Source organism: Amphichorda felina (genome assembly GCF_050947745.1).
Source record: "Amphichorda felina strain 45539 chromosome Unknown scaffold_6, whole genome shotgun sequence".
NCBI lineage: Eukaryota > Fungi > Ascomycota > Sordariomycetes > Hypocreales > Bionectriaceae > Amphichorda > Amphichorda felina.
The window spans coordinates 2334914-2349233 of record NW_028145044.1 but is presented as its reverse complement, the minus strand read 5'-3'; the positions used below and the strand labels follow the sequence as shown (position 1 = coordinate 2349233).

Below are 14320 nucleotides of genomic sequence, written 5' to 3'. Positions count from 1 at the left end.
AGAGGTCCGTAACAGGAGACGACTTCCGATATGGCGGAAGCCGACATGGAGAAAGGACGAAACAATTCGTCGGAAGGCAGAGAATAATTGAACATCTTGTGGAAATCGTACAAGTATCGGCCTCCATTGCCCGCACGTCGATTGATATCCAGGGAGGGCCTCAAACCCCGGCTGAGGGCGGTCAAGGCTGCCCACATCTGTGATTGCGGTGATGATGAGCGTATCCAGGGCTGGATTGCAGCGCACGATTCGGAAGTCGGCGCCTGAGTGCCACTCGCCACGGTAGACTCGCATTGGTTGGGGGTATCGCGAGAGAACGACGGAACGGGACTCACGGCAGGCAAGGCAGAGGCTGGATAGTACTTGGCGCGGTGTCTCATCCTCTGGCTCTGGGAAGTCCCTTGTTGACGCGAAGTAGTCATCTTTCATGCATGACACATTCCACAATGGCCTACCATGTACACATGTCTGGCATCCACTGTGGTGGCCGCAAAAGCGCTCCGTCCGGGGATGAGAGCAGAGCATGGTGACTTGGTACTGGTAGTAGACGGCCACTTTGATTTTCCGGCTGGCCGTCGCGTCACAGAGAGCATGCTTCCATATTTTGGTGGATATTTCCGGTGGCAGATGGGGGAATCTCGTGAACGTGTCGCTGGTCAGCGCGGATGAGTCTTGTTCTATTGGCGCAGCTAACAGATTGTCCAGGAATCTGGGCATTCTGCGGGATGGACCTTGCAGGCCCATGACGTTGGAAACTGGTGGAGGAAGATGCAGGTGGGATATTCCAGTCCTGCCTACGGATACCATCTGTGCTTTATACCCGCCAACAACACTGTCAATGTGCACCCAGCCCCCGACCAGCCCCTGTAAACCCAGCTTATGCAGCCGTGCTTCCGTGGTAGGGCCCCAGAGTTGGGAGCTCATTTGATGTGGACCACTTCCTCCTCTGCTGACAGCCCGACAATTTGGGATGGCTGGGATAGAGGTTCTCACAGGGGACTCGTGTGCGAAGGTTGTGGCCAAAAGTACGGATACCTCCGTAAATGATATACCTTTCCCACGTATTTCTATCAGCAGGGTAGATATAAAACAGATCATTACTTTTGGCCGCAACCTTCGTACTACTATGCACCCACAGTACCTCTGCTGAACCTGTGTGCGGAGATGTTCCATTGTGCTTTAAGTCATCTCCAGTGGACATGCTCCTTCCCTCCAACAGCATTTTGACGGTTCAATAAAGGTGCGAAACAGGTGGTTACCTTGGGCCCTGATCGGTGAGATCGCCAGAGCGGCCTTCGCTACCAAGGGGATACTTCCAGAGTTGTAAAAGATTTTGTGGTTTTCGAGGCACCACTATGTATCGCTAGGTCAGAGGTGCTCAAGCCGATCTCGATCTAGCCACTTTGTACTACTAGTATCAGATACAAAGTGGCCGATTTGGTAGTATTGGCTCCAGCGGTTCAAGGAAACCCTCGGCACTTAAGGTCACTAAGCCTATATAGGTACTCCGCACCATAAATCTGAGCCCCTCTTCTACCCTTCGTGGCGTAGTATAATAAAAACAGGCGACTACGATGATATAGTCGCTATGTCGAGGAAGGCGTCTTTTCAGTATTTTATAAAGGTTTGCTGATACTTGTCACACGGCTGATCGCTCCCACGTTGGACAAGATCGGCATTTTATACACCCGTGGCGGGGTTTGGGCGGCATTGCGCGGACTAGCCAATTTGGGCCTTGGGACGACCACTGGATAGCATCTGCCATCAACCGCACAAATTCAATAAAGGCCATCCATCATCACTCAAAGCAAACCAATTATACCCAATATATTCCCTCGCAGGACTCTTCTTCCCACAGACCCCAAGACACATTCTGAACCAACATGGCCGCCCAGGAGACCAACTCCATCACCGTCACTCGGCAGCAGATTGCCAAGATGATCGACCACTCTCTGTTGCACCCCACCATGACTGACGCCGAGATCCTCGACGGCCTGCGCATCAGCAAGCAGTACGGCGTGGCCACCGCCTGCGTGAAGCCCTACTCCATCGCCCAGGCCAAGGAGGCGCTGCAGGGCTCCGACGTCCTCGTCTGCCCCGTCATCGGCTTCCCCCACGGCAACAGCACCACCGACGTCAAGGTCTTCGAGGCCACCGCCGCTGCCAAGGCCGGCGGCAAGGAGATCGACATGGTCATCAACATCGGCAAGGCCCTGGGCGGCGACTGGGGCTACGTCGGGGATGAGATCCGCGCCATCAACGACGCCGTCGTCGCGCAGGGCGCCATCCTCAAGGTCATCTTCGAGAACGACTACCTGCAGGACGAGCACGTCATCCGCCTGTGCCAGATGTGCTCCGACATTGGTGTCGCCTTCGTCAAGACGTCGACGGGGTACGGCTTCGTCAAGCAGCAGAACGGCATGTACTCGTACAAGGGCGCCACGGTGCCTCGGCTCAAGCTCATGAGGGAGCACTCCAAGCCCGGGGTGCAGATCAAGGCGGCCGGGGGCGTCCGGACCCTTGACGACCTGCTTCATGTCATGTCGCTGGGTGTCACTCGCATTGGCGCCACGGCTACGGTGAGCATAATGGAAGAAGCCGCCAAGAGGGGTATCACGGACCAGCCGACGACAGTCACGTTTAAGCCGATGGCTAGCTAGCTACCGGTAGACACTTGGTCTTAGCAAGATGTTCAATCCGCTGGGAAGCAAGTTGACATGATCTCAATTCTCCATATGCCAGACATGTACAAATGGTCAAACGCCAATAATGGTCATGAAATTGCCCCAACACTAAGCCGCCCTCGAGGCCCCGTCTACGCAAAGTTCCTCGTCCTGCCACCTCTCGTGCTTCTGTCGACGTGCGCTCTCAGGACCTTCCTCGTCTCCACCAGACTCCTCTTCTGCTTGCTCTTGGCCTTGCCCAGCGTCATCAGGAAATTCTTCTTGCGCGCCTTCTCCCGGTTGCTCGTGCTCTTGCCCGCCGCCTCCTTCTGGGACTTCTTGATGGCCCGCGTGCTCTTGTGCTCCTCGCGCTCCGGCTTGCCCTCCTTGGCCAGCGCCAGCTTCTCTTCCTTGGTCAGCTTGCGCAGCCTGGCTGGCGCCTCGATGTTCTCCGCCGTCAGGCCGTCGTCCGCGTGGCGTCCCCCGGAGGGGTCCCTGCCCTTGCCACGCTTGGGCCCGAGGGCCTTGTCGATCGACGCCGCCGCGCGGAGCTCCTGGAGCTTGGCCAGATCGGCGGGTGTGAGGATGGTGGTCGTGGCAAGCTTGGAGATGCGCTGGATCTCGGCTTCGTTCTCCTTTCGGGCTTCGCTGGCCTCCTTGTCCTCTGCATCGTCTTCCTCGTCATCGCCGGCCTTGCGCTTCTTTGGCGCAGGCGCATCGTCCTCCGCGTCGCTGACGTTTATCCAGCCACCCGAATCGCTGCTGTCATCCGAGTCAACCTCCCACTCGTCCGAGTTGAAACCATCATCCTCTTCCTTGTCCTCCTCGTCGCTGCCGGCCGTCTCGGGCAGACCCTTCTCGAGGCGTTTCCTCTTCTTCTCCTCTTCCTTCCACTTCTCCAGCAGATCCAGGCCCTCGATACCACCAGCTTCCTCCTCGCCGTATTTGCGGGACGTAAGGGTGCCAACCTTGAGCCCAATCGTAGCATCCTTGCCACGATCCTTCTTCTTCAGCAGCTCGGGGTCAACCTCCCGGTACAGAGACAGCAGACCCTTGGCCGCCATCATGACGCCCTTATCTTTGCTCTTCTTGTACTGCACGAGATCCTGCAGCAGCGTATCCGTCATGGCCAGCGGCTGGCGCGCGCAAATCTCGCGGATCGAGTTGAGGCCCGCGGCCGCCACCTCGGCCGCCGACGCCTCCGACACGAACTCGTTGGCAATCTTCTGAAGAAGCGGCTCCAGCACATCGGGCGGGACGAGGTTGTGCGTGCCCTGCGCCAGCGACGCCAGGAACGACGTGACCGACTGCTGGCGGGGCGTCAGGAACTTGATGAACCACGAGTACAGCGCCACGACCGTCAGCCGGTGCAGGCCGACCAGGCGCGTCACCAGCTGCAGCACCAGGAGGCGTGAGTCGAGCGACAGCTTGGCCTTGGTGTTCTGCAGGTGCTTGGAGAAGAGCTGCTCGGCAAAGTTCTGCGGGTCGTGCAGCAGGTGCAGCGCCGAGAAGTTGAGCGGGTGCGGCTTGTTCTTCTTGCGCTCAGCGCGGTGGACCTTGCTGACGGCCTTGTCGTAGGCCTTCTTCTGCTTCTTGGACTTCTTGTTGATGCCGATCTGGTGGCGGATCTTGGACAGGTCCACCTCCTCGTCGCTGCTCTCGTCCTCGAGCTCTTCGCGCTCCTTGTCGCCGCCGAGGAAGAAGCGCACGGCGCCGATGACCACCTTTTCGTTGTCGGCAAGACAGGCCTCGCGCATCACATCGACGGGTTTCGCGTCGGTCCAGATCTGGCGCTTCCACAGTTCGCGGGTCAGCTTGATGGCCCAGATGGCGCGGGGCGATGCCCGGTCCGCGGTTATGAGGTTATAGAGGACAGTCTGGATTGTGCGGTTAAGAGGGTGGTTGATGGACTTGGCGTTGGCGTTGCGCAGGTCCCCCAGGATCTTGCCAAAGAGCTCGCCTCGGAGGGTCTTGCTCGGCGACGACACAAGGATGGGGAAGAGGCAGGTCAGCGCGCTGGCCGAGTCAATGATCTCCTTGCGTCTCAGGAGCATCAGACTGCCCACAATCTTCTCCCTCAGCTCCGGGCCCAGCTGGGCATGGTGCTGCTCCAGGATCGCCTTCAGGTCATCAGGGAACGTCCGCGTCTCCTCGGGGTAGCAGTCGGCAACGTGGGCGACGAGGTCGACGAGGTTACGGAAGGACTCGGTCGCCTCGGCCGAGGCCGTCGTGGGAGCGACGAGGAAAATCTCGCGCTGAGACTCGTACTGGTCCCATTGCCGGCGGAAGTCGTCAATGTAGGACTGGGGGTCACGGCGGATCTTGTACTGGAGACTCGCGCTGCGAATTAGGTTAGCTGGGGAGTCCACGGGGACGGTGTCGGGGGCGCGTACAAATCCGCATCGATCTTCTCGAGCGCCGCAACCTTTCGTTTCGGCATTTTGAGCTTGAGCTGTCAATGCAATGGCCGCCTAAATGGGATTTATCTTGTCGGAGGCGAGGTTGGGTGGTGGGGAGAATCGCAGTCTTCACAGAAATTTTGGTGGACCTAGCTGATAAGATAAGCGGGGTGGACCTCCCCAAAGTGGGTTGCCAGTCCGTTCCCCATTCTACTGTCTGAAACCATAAAAAAGACAACCACTGTTATCATTTCATCACTGATTTCCATCACACAGCATGCCTCATAACTGGATGTCGTACGAATACAATCGGCTTATTTGGCGATGCCTGCGTTAGTGCCGCTAGAGATAGGAATAGCAACCTCTAGCAATTCTGGTGGTGCTGATAAGATAAGCCGCCACCCCTGCAATTGATTCTCTTGTTGCGCTGATCCAAGACACATTTAGAGGAGATGTTACGAGCGAACATACATCATCACAAGTACACACTGCCATAGCCAGAATAAATATTAATACACGAGCACATATGAATTCAATATGAATGTATGCTTTATAATCACCACGGGAACAGGCGAAATGCACTGAGCTACACGCACAACAATAGACGTGGGAACATACCCACGATTTCAGACAGAATACATCATACATACACCGATTCTCCCGGGTAGGGTCATACTGGTAGATGAAGTCCGACACGATGCCCCGATCCAAGTGGTGGCCCAATACGATGGTGTTGATTGAATCCGGCTGGCTGGCCCTCCCGCTCGGTCTATCGGTGAAAGTTAAATCTCCTCAAGTCATTCACCATTTTACGCCATACCCTCAAGCCACCAATAACAGTCAAGCGCACCTTCCACCGACCACGCCTTGTTGTGCTACCAGCTTCGCACATTCCTCCTCACGACAATCGGCCATGTGCAACGTCTCGAGTCTGGGGTAGTACCAAATGGCCGGCGCCGTGTCAATTGCCGAGTTCGGCAACCCCCGAAGCGACAACGCTGGACAATCACATTTGAAGCTGGAATATGGCGCTAGGTGTGTGGGTGCGTGGTGAGGATTGTGGAGAGGCTGACGCCGAATTGGGGGCCCTCGTTATCCATGATGCGCGCGCATTGCATGGGGCCGTACGGATATTGTCAGCAGCATTGTCAACATGTGTAGACAGAGGCATCAGTAGAAAAGAAACTCTTTGTCTATCATTGAAAAGCGCAGAAAATTGACTATTATACAACCCAACGAGAACGGCTGGGATGCAACCAAGTCCGCCCACTCTATGCTCTACACTCTAGGCAAATACACAAAGCAAAATGCCCGCGCTGGTGCTTGCGCGGAAATTGTCGACCCCGAGATTCCACCAGTTTGTTTTTTTAATCGAGAAAGCCATCTTAGGCGCTCTCCCGAGTATTCGCACAGTAGTTTTTTTTTTGGGCGAGGGCCCAGCGCTTGGGTACCCGCCCACACCATCGTGCGTCAACCCCCCTACTCCAACATCACCACCACAACTTCAACAGATCACCACCGGACGAATTCAATCATCAAGAACTCGTTTACTTGGCAATTTCCACACCCCCGGTAGCATTCAAGAGGCGCTTAAGATCGCCCTGTTTTCTATTAGCATGTTGTTTCGAGTGATCTGGGAGTTGAGATTTGACTTACGTAGATGGCGAACTGACCGGCGGTCAGGGTGCCGACCATGAAGAGACGGGCACCGATACCACCGAAGGAGCCGCGGAGACCGAGCTCCTTGCCAATCTTGAAGAGACGAGACATGGTACCCTCACCAGGCTCACCCTTGGTCTTGTTGATCTTGGAGAGCATGGTGTCGGCGGGCTGGGAGACGATGGCGGCGGCGAAACCGGCGATGAGACCGGATCCGAGGTTGGCGACGGTCTGCATGCTGTCGGAGAGCTTCTCCTTGGGGAACTGCTTGAAGACGGCCTCGGAAACCTTCTCGAAGACGACGAACTTGGCCATGGTGTAGGGGATCCTGTTTGGTGTGAGCGTGGGCTTGCGGGACGGGATTTTCGTGTGAATTAGACTTACTGCTTGAAGAGGATGGGACCGAAACCAGCGTAGAAAGAGGCAATACCCTCGTTCTTGAGCATCTTGCTGAAACCGCTGATGAGACCGCTGGCGTAGGTGGGTTCGGAGACGAGACGGATACGGGTGGCCTCAAGGGGGCACAGGGCAATGTCGGCGAAGAACTCGGCGGCGGCGGAAGAGGCGAGGTAGACGGCGGTGCGGTTGTTGGAGGCAGTCTCGAGACCAAGGGTGTTGATCCACTGCTTCTTGAAGAACTCGTATCCGCCGAACTTCAGGGAGCCCTGGAGGAAGTAACCGGCAAAGGTAGGGCCGGCACCGGTGAGGAGAGCGCCAGCACCCTCATTCTGGATGACCTGGCGGAAGCCGCCGATGAGACCGCGGTTGTAGGTCTTGGGGTCGAGCTGGATGCGGGTCTTGACGCTGTTGGGGTCGCGTTAGCATGGGTGTTCTCTTATACGGCCGTCGTTGGGAGAAGGGACAAACGTACACATCGACGGGAGTCAGGGCACCGTGGGTGATGGAGCAGCAGACAGCACCGGCGAGGGCGAAGCGAGAGTACAGGGCGAAGCCCTGGGGGGTGGCAGGGGCGGCCTCCTTGGTGGCCATTGTGACTGGAATTAAAGGGATTGAGCGGAGAGGATACTCTAGACGAACGAGACCAGGTGAGCCGACTTCGAGGGAGCGAAGACGGGGGACGAGGAGGCGGTTCGGGAGTTGGTGCCTTTGTAGGGATGAGGAGGACGAAGGAGGGAAAAATGTGTCCGGAGGACGGGAGCACGGGAGGTGAGGTCTTTTTCCAGCCTTCCAGCCTTTGCGTTCTTCTGCCGGGGGACCGGGGGCAGTGGACCTGCACTGGCCACTGGGGCGTCCTGGATTGGCGCCCGACAGCCAATCAGAGCACAGCCCTGACAAAAAATCGCCTCGGAAACTGTCGGGAAAGAGTCGGGAACAGAGACAACAGCACGAATTTGGTACGTACCCCCTCCACAACGTCACTAAACGGTGCACTCTTGGACCCCAATTGGCCTTAATTGTTCAACCGTCTAAACTGCCAAACTTTGTTCCTGACTAGAATGACGGCGAATGATTCGACGCGCCGTTGTGAATGAGTCGGCTGTCCACAACGGGGCCAGCAAGTTGGCGCAATTGCGTATGCACGGATCCCACGGCGTCCGCGAAATGATTACGGAGTCCGTCGCAGGCCGGTTGGCACTGTCTGGGCCCCACTGTTGGCCTGCCCAGGTTTTATCAACGCCATCGCCGCTGTGACGTTCTGTGACAGATGGAAACAGCGAACTGTCGTCGCCTGGCCGCACTAGCGGATGCCGCGCGCCCGACTGCGAGGGGTGGTGAGTCAGCAGATGCGCGATGCGCAGCGCGATTCAATGCCTGGTATTCAACGCCTTGGATTCATACAGAGGAGGGGGCGGCGATGCTGGTGATAAGGGAGAATGGACAATATCGTAATCCCAGTCTTTGATTGTCCGGTCGACCCGGGTCTGCCCCGGCATTCTTTCGGCCGCCATGTTTAAGTGGCGCTGGCGGGGATTCAGATTGCCATTGTCTCTGGAATAATTGGTGCTAGGTACGACTTACGAAAGTCGGAAAGGCTACGACTCCACTGTGGTCGCCTATTGGCATTTGCAGGTAATCCGTACATACTACGTACCTGAGAGGACGAGCCGCCGTGCCATCCAACGTCATCGTGGGCCACGCGACGGCTCCTTCACTCAGCAGATGCGCATCACGCCAAATGCGCATAATACCGTGTAATATCATAGGTGCGCCAAGTATCATTGGCCGGCAGCCTTAGAACTCATGGCAGTGCACAATGGTCTTCGGGCAGAGTAGAGCTGACTTTAAGCCCTGCGCCCTGCATTAGTGTGGTCGAATCGTGAGACGTGATGCCAGAGAGCACTGAATTATAGGATTTGCGCAGCTTCGCCAACTGATGCTGGCGATGCAGGGAAGCCTCCTACTTTGTATGTGGTACTCCGTAGGTATGGAACTTGTTTGCTCACTGACAAATTGATCGAGACCGATTTTGTAATGGCACAACACTCAATTTGTGGCAATATGAGCTGAGGATGTAACTCTAGCATGAGACTGATCGCATTCCCTCTCGTAGGGCAATATTTGTTTTCCACGCCACCTCGGATAGCTCTTCTAGTAGCAGAGCATCGTTGCTATTGCTGTCTTCTCCCTCCGAGCTCAGTACATCCATCATCAACACCTGGAGAATCCACGGGTCATTGAGCTTCCCCGCCTTGGAGAACACCGGTAGCCTGTTCCATGGTATTTTCAATGGCGTGAGAGCGCTGCTCAAGCGTGGTCTGGCCGGTCGCCAGAAATGCGCCCATGTTATCCGGGGCCGATGCCCAACGGACGATGGCGGGACTGGGCTGGCTTGTGGCGGCTGTGGGGCCGGCGGTGGAGGTGGATTCTACCGACCTAGTATCCGTATTAGTTAGTATTTGCGCCAACGGTAATGAGGTCGCGCCGCAGGGAAGCAGCCAACTTACGGAGTTCTGGTTTGATCCATCATTGAGATATGTTTGTGTTTGGGATTTATAGCAGGCGTATAATAGTATTCGCAAAGGTGTGAGGTTAAGGCTTGGACCGCTTCACTCGTTGCCGTGGATGCTGGCCCTTATATATCTCCAAATCTGCCATGTCGGACAGCAACCGGCTCATTTAGATCAATCCAATGCGCAAGACGAAATTTGGCAATGGCGGTAGCATTAGAGTTGATTATTAGCCAAGTTGCCGCAAGTGCGCAGATGTATTTGCTGCCTACATGCCTATGAAGCAAGTACTTAGTAGGAGACACATGTGCAGATGCGTCTCGATGGAGTATCCCGGCATTTGTGGACTACCCGGCTGATTGACGCCCTGGTTTGGCAGCCACTCACCACGTCACTCATCATCATATCAATCTTCATGCACCCATCACGTAGTTGCCAGTGAGAGCGAGTTCTGTGCGGATATGCGGCTCACAAATGCGCAAAATTTTAGTTCCGTAAGGCAACCACGTTACTGCGGCACGGGATGGGGAGAAAAAAAGTCACGTCGTACGATGTTTGATACCCAGCCTCAAACCTATGAATGCAAAACCATATCGACACTTGCTACTAGCTCAAGGACAGCAAACTAGCATTATACGAAAGGATACATCAGGATCCGCCCAGCCTCAAGGTTGATTTATAAAAACAAAACATTGCAACTTCAATGGCGTACAGCAAGGCTGCATACAAATCTGCCTTCACGATCAGAAGAGCTGCAGATTACAAGAGGCCTTGATAGAAAGGCTCGACAGCCCGCGTCCAAGTCAGTGAAATTTTCAAATAAATATTACCTTTCGATGGCTTGCCAGGTGTTTTAATTGACGAACTGGGTGTGAATGATTATATTGTTCTGTACCCGACATCTTGGAACGCTAGGATGCCCACTTAAGGACCTAATCCTACCTAATGATACGGAGGAGTGAAGTGTTCATTCCGTATCTAAAGTTGAGATGACCTGCACGAATATGGCGTATCAATGGCTGACTCGGGGGCCCCCGGCCGGCTGGTTGGAGGCCAAGTGCTTATCCTCAGAAGACGCCTTGGCGGACCGTCATTGTCGGCCTGTGGTGGTGGTTCGCGAACTACAGTTCCGCTGCGAGACACCTCCCGTGCAATGATCCTCTACCAAGAATCGATGGGTATTACTGCTGCGCCCTTTTGCAATAGCCAAATCACGTCTCTCCAACCCAAATTTGGCTTGCAACCAGCTGGGGCTGGAAACCGGACGCGCAAATTCGTACTACTAGGCGTTGCACGCACATGTCCATCATTAAATAGTATGACATTGATCTCATTCGCTCTCATGGTGGAGCGTTGCTTTGCGCGTCGCATCCTGTGCCCACCTACTGTAGGTACCGGAGCATGGCCGTTTCCCAGCCTTTTCAATCCTTTCGGGGCCGTCCGTCAGTCCAAACCAGAACCCCCAGCTAATTGCAGATAGTATCCCATGCCAGGTTCGTACTCCATAGCACCCGGAAGAATTCAGATGCCATTGCGTTCCCGGACCATTTAGAATGCTAGCAGCCTGGGCTATAGCATTCTGGACATCCTGTGAGCGCTGCTCTGCCGTAGACTGGCCAGCCACCCAAAATCTTTCCATGTTATCCGTCGTTGATGCCCACTGGGCGATGGCGGGGCTTGGCTGAGGGGCCCCGGAACCGGAGCCGGAGGAGGTGGTGGAGATGGCGGCGGAGCTTAAGGTGAGAGGGGTGTGGTTAGCCAACAACGGGCCGGGCCTTGGGGTACGTCGCAGCTACCCACTAATTGCTGGCCGACTCCATGATGCAGAAGATATCTTTGTGCTTTCGATGCCACTGTTTGTATAGAGTAGAAAGTTTTGTATGAAGACGATGAGATTATTTTTAAACACTGGACGTAGGATAGAGGCGTTCTTATGTAGCCGTTATCCTTGGGAATATGAAGACTGCGGAAACCGTCGGTGAGTGCGGAGTAAATTTTCAAGACGCCCGCCTCATCTATTAGTCCTGTATGTTTTACTCGACCAGCGAGCCAATCAGAATGATTTTCCTTGTAGCGCGGTGGTATTAGAAGCACCTAAGATACAAGTCGCGGTACTCCGTACTGTATCTACCATGTGGGCACCATTAGGTGCGCCTAAACTACGGAGTACTACCCAAAGAGATCCTTTGACACGGATTTCGGAGGCCGGATTTCGCCAATAGAACAGCTAAGTCCAAAAGGCAGACTCCACCCCTGGGCACTGCGCCCCGCCGTCTTGGAATTTGTGTGTTAGAATTAGTAGGCACTTCGAATGAAGAAGGTCCAAGTATGTCTAGTAATACGGTGCACTACCTGTACGTATTGCCAGGTGGGCGCTGCGCAAGCGCGTGTTGATTTCCCGTCTTATTTGAGTACTTGGTGGGAGGGGCCCTGGCGGATCGGATAATTAATAGGCGGCTCGCATTCTTTTAAGGCGTCTCGAAGTGCGCGCGAACCGCCCGGACATGCTAAGAATTTGGTGTCATGGCACAAACTCGTCACTGTCCGTTGCATACTCCCGAGAACGTGACCTGGTATTTCCGCGAGGGTTCTAGACTTATCGTCGCTATACTACAGGGCAAAATTGTCTTGGGCGTTCGATGAGCTAGGCGCGGACGCTGTGGGGACAAATTTGCGAACCATCTTCCCCAACACGGCCTTATTATATCAGCACACATCCTCGTGCCCAGTCACATGCGCAATTCTCGCATTCGCGAAAAGAAAAAGTTGGTATCATTTTTGCCGTTACTCCTGCCATTACCTATCTCTATCCTTTGCCTCCGCCCCGGCCTTTTGTCCTTGGTAGTAGTATTCCCCTCCCCCGGGTCATCGTGACCCGCCAGCGCTGTCGCTCCCACGGCGTATGCGCCCCATCTCAAACTCATCTACGTGCACCGCATCCTTTGCGTCCCTCCTCGCCGTCACCGGTCTGGGCTCGTACTCGACGCTGACCTCGGTCGTCCACGTGATCCCCCCCCCTCCCCCCCCTCCTCCTCCGCTGACCATCCCGTCCCCGCGCTGGGCGTCACGCCCCAGGATGCTGCTGTCGCTGCCGCCGTCGAGGTCGTCCTTGGGCTCGCCGCGCTGGGCGGTGACGGTGCTGCGGTTGTAGAACTTGGAGCTGCTGTCTCCCGTTCGGGCGTAGGGCCCGCTCGCGGCGCCCGGGTAGGACGGGTTGGAGCGGTTGCGTACGTTGCGGACGAAGCCGCGCAGGACGGGGATGGACGCCGAGATGATGGTCACGTTGGGCTCGGCCATGGACCAGATCCAGTACACGGCCTGGTTATACAGGTCTGCGGGCACATGTGAGTTAATACTAGCATTGACGGCAGGGGGGAGGGGGATCCCGGGATCGGGGGCAGTTGGGGTTGATATGCATACAGTGCGTGGATCTGACGTCGAGCAGCTTGTACCCGTAGTAGGCCTTCATGATGCCCGTGATGCCGGCGACGACACCCATGCTCAGGGCCAGGGCGATGCTCAACCGCTCGGACTGCTTCATCTGCAGGTTGAAGATCATCTTCCACGGGAGGAGGGCGAGGACAAAGTCGCAGACTGCCGAGTAGACTGTTTCCCCCCCTGTCAGTTCCAAAAGCTCCTTGGTTTCGACCTGCAGATGGTCGACAAGACTCGAGACTCACCAGCACTGAAGACGGTAAAGGTCACCGACTGGTCCAGATTCCAGCACTTGGAGCCAATGTGCCCCGGGTCGTCGGCGCCGCAGATGGCCTGCCACGAGGCGATGATGTGCACCGCGAACTGCAGGTTCATCGTGATGATGAGCCCCCAGATGAGCTTGGCCTCCCAGCCCCCCGGCATGAGGCGCAGAAGGGTGATGCCGAAGGACGTCTTGGTGACGCCCAGGGCGATGGTCTGCAGGTTATGGTGGACGCGGGCGAGGGTGATCTTGAGCGTGCCCTTGGGGGCCATGAAGGTGACGACGAGCCACGACATGTTGCCCGAGGCCAGCAGGACGAAGATCCATCCCGCCAGGAGGACCCAGTCGTCGGCCTTGAGCCCGACGCCGGACTGGCGCAGGCGGCTGTAGAAGCGGAGGCTGATGAAGACGGTTGCGACGGCGAAGAGCTGCTCAGACACGGCGACGATCAGTACAGTTGCCACGGAATGATCCCTCTCTTCCCCCTCACCTCCCGCCCTCCTACTTTGCCCCCCTAGGTGAACGGGAATCCGGGTGCTACTTACCGCCCATATCGATGCGTGGACGAGAACTGACACGTCTTCTGGCGACCAGGCCATGGCGCCAGAGATTGGTGGAGAACGGAACTCACGGGAGTCGCGGCACGCAGCGACCCCTAGATCCTCGGGCGGGAGAGCCCACTCTTCTATCAAGTCTTAGAAATCGAACGACTGAGGAGCCAGTCGTTGGGTCAGGCGCGCAAACCCTTGCGAAGGCTGGTCGGTGGGGGTGAGGAGGAGGGAGCATCGAGTTATACGGACAAGACAACAAAAGATTTTCCCGGCGTGAGTCTCGGCCACGTTCGAGGGCAGGGGGGAGAAATAAGAGAAATCCCCTTCAAACACTAGACCGAGGGCGCGGAAGGACAAGGAGGACTTCCTTTCTGGGGTCTGGGGGCCAGAGCATGGTAATAGCTGGTAATGGCCCGTTCTGGCCCTCCACCGCACAGTCCCG

At 56.1% G+C, this 14320-nt stretch overlaps 4 protein-coding genes across 4 annotated transcripts; 1 reads left to right on the top strand and 3 right to left on the bottom strand.

The window, feature by feature from the left end:
* Positions 1-1883: 1883 nt before the first annotated feature.
* Positions 1884-2660, top strand: ACO1O0_006587 (2-deoxyribose-5-phosphate aldolase; the record flags this gene model as incomplete). Its single annotated transcript, XM_083195973.1, has 1 exon — positions 1884-2660. One exon carries the CDS (start codon positions 1884-1886, stop codon positions 2658-2660), a length of 777 nt encoding a protein of 258 aa, XP_083048989.1.
* Positions 2661-2815: 155 nt separating this feature from the next.
* SDA1 (SDA1-domain-containing protein) lies at positions 2816-5103 on the bottom strand (the record flags this gene model as incomplete). Its single annotated transcript, XM_083195972.1, has 2 exons — positions 2816-5003; positions 5057-5103. The coding sequence occupies 2 exons, from the start codon at positions 5101-5103 to the stop codon at positions 2816-2818; spliced, it is 2235 nt and encodes a 744-aa protein (XP_083048988.1).
* A 1506-nt stretch (positions 5104-6609) lies between these two features.
* MIR1_2 (mitochondrial carrier domain-containing protein) lies at positions 6610-7711 on the bottom strand (the record flags this gene model as incomplete). The annotated part of the gene is made up of 4 exons (XM_083195971.1): positions 6610-6663; positions 6719-7049; positions 7106-7525; positions 7593-7711. The coding sequence occupies 4 exons, from the start codon at positions 7709-7711 to the stop codon at positions 6610-6612; spliced, it is 924 nt and encodes a 307-aa protein (XP_083048987.1).
* Positions 7712-12495: 4784 nt separating this feature from the next.
* On the bottom strand, positions 12496-13926 carry ACO1O0_006584 (uncharacterized protein; the record flags this gene model as incomplete). The annotated part of the gene is made up of 3 exons (XM_083195970.1): positions 12496-12962; positions 13051-13236; positions 13311-13926. 3 exons carry the CDS (start codon positions 13924-13926, stop codon positions 12496-12498), a joined length of 1269 nt encoding a protein of 422 aa, XP_083048986.1.
* Positions 13927-14320: the final 394 nt, after the last annotated feature.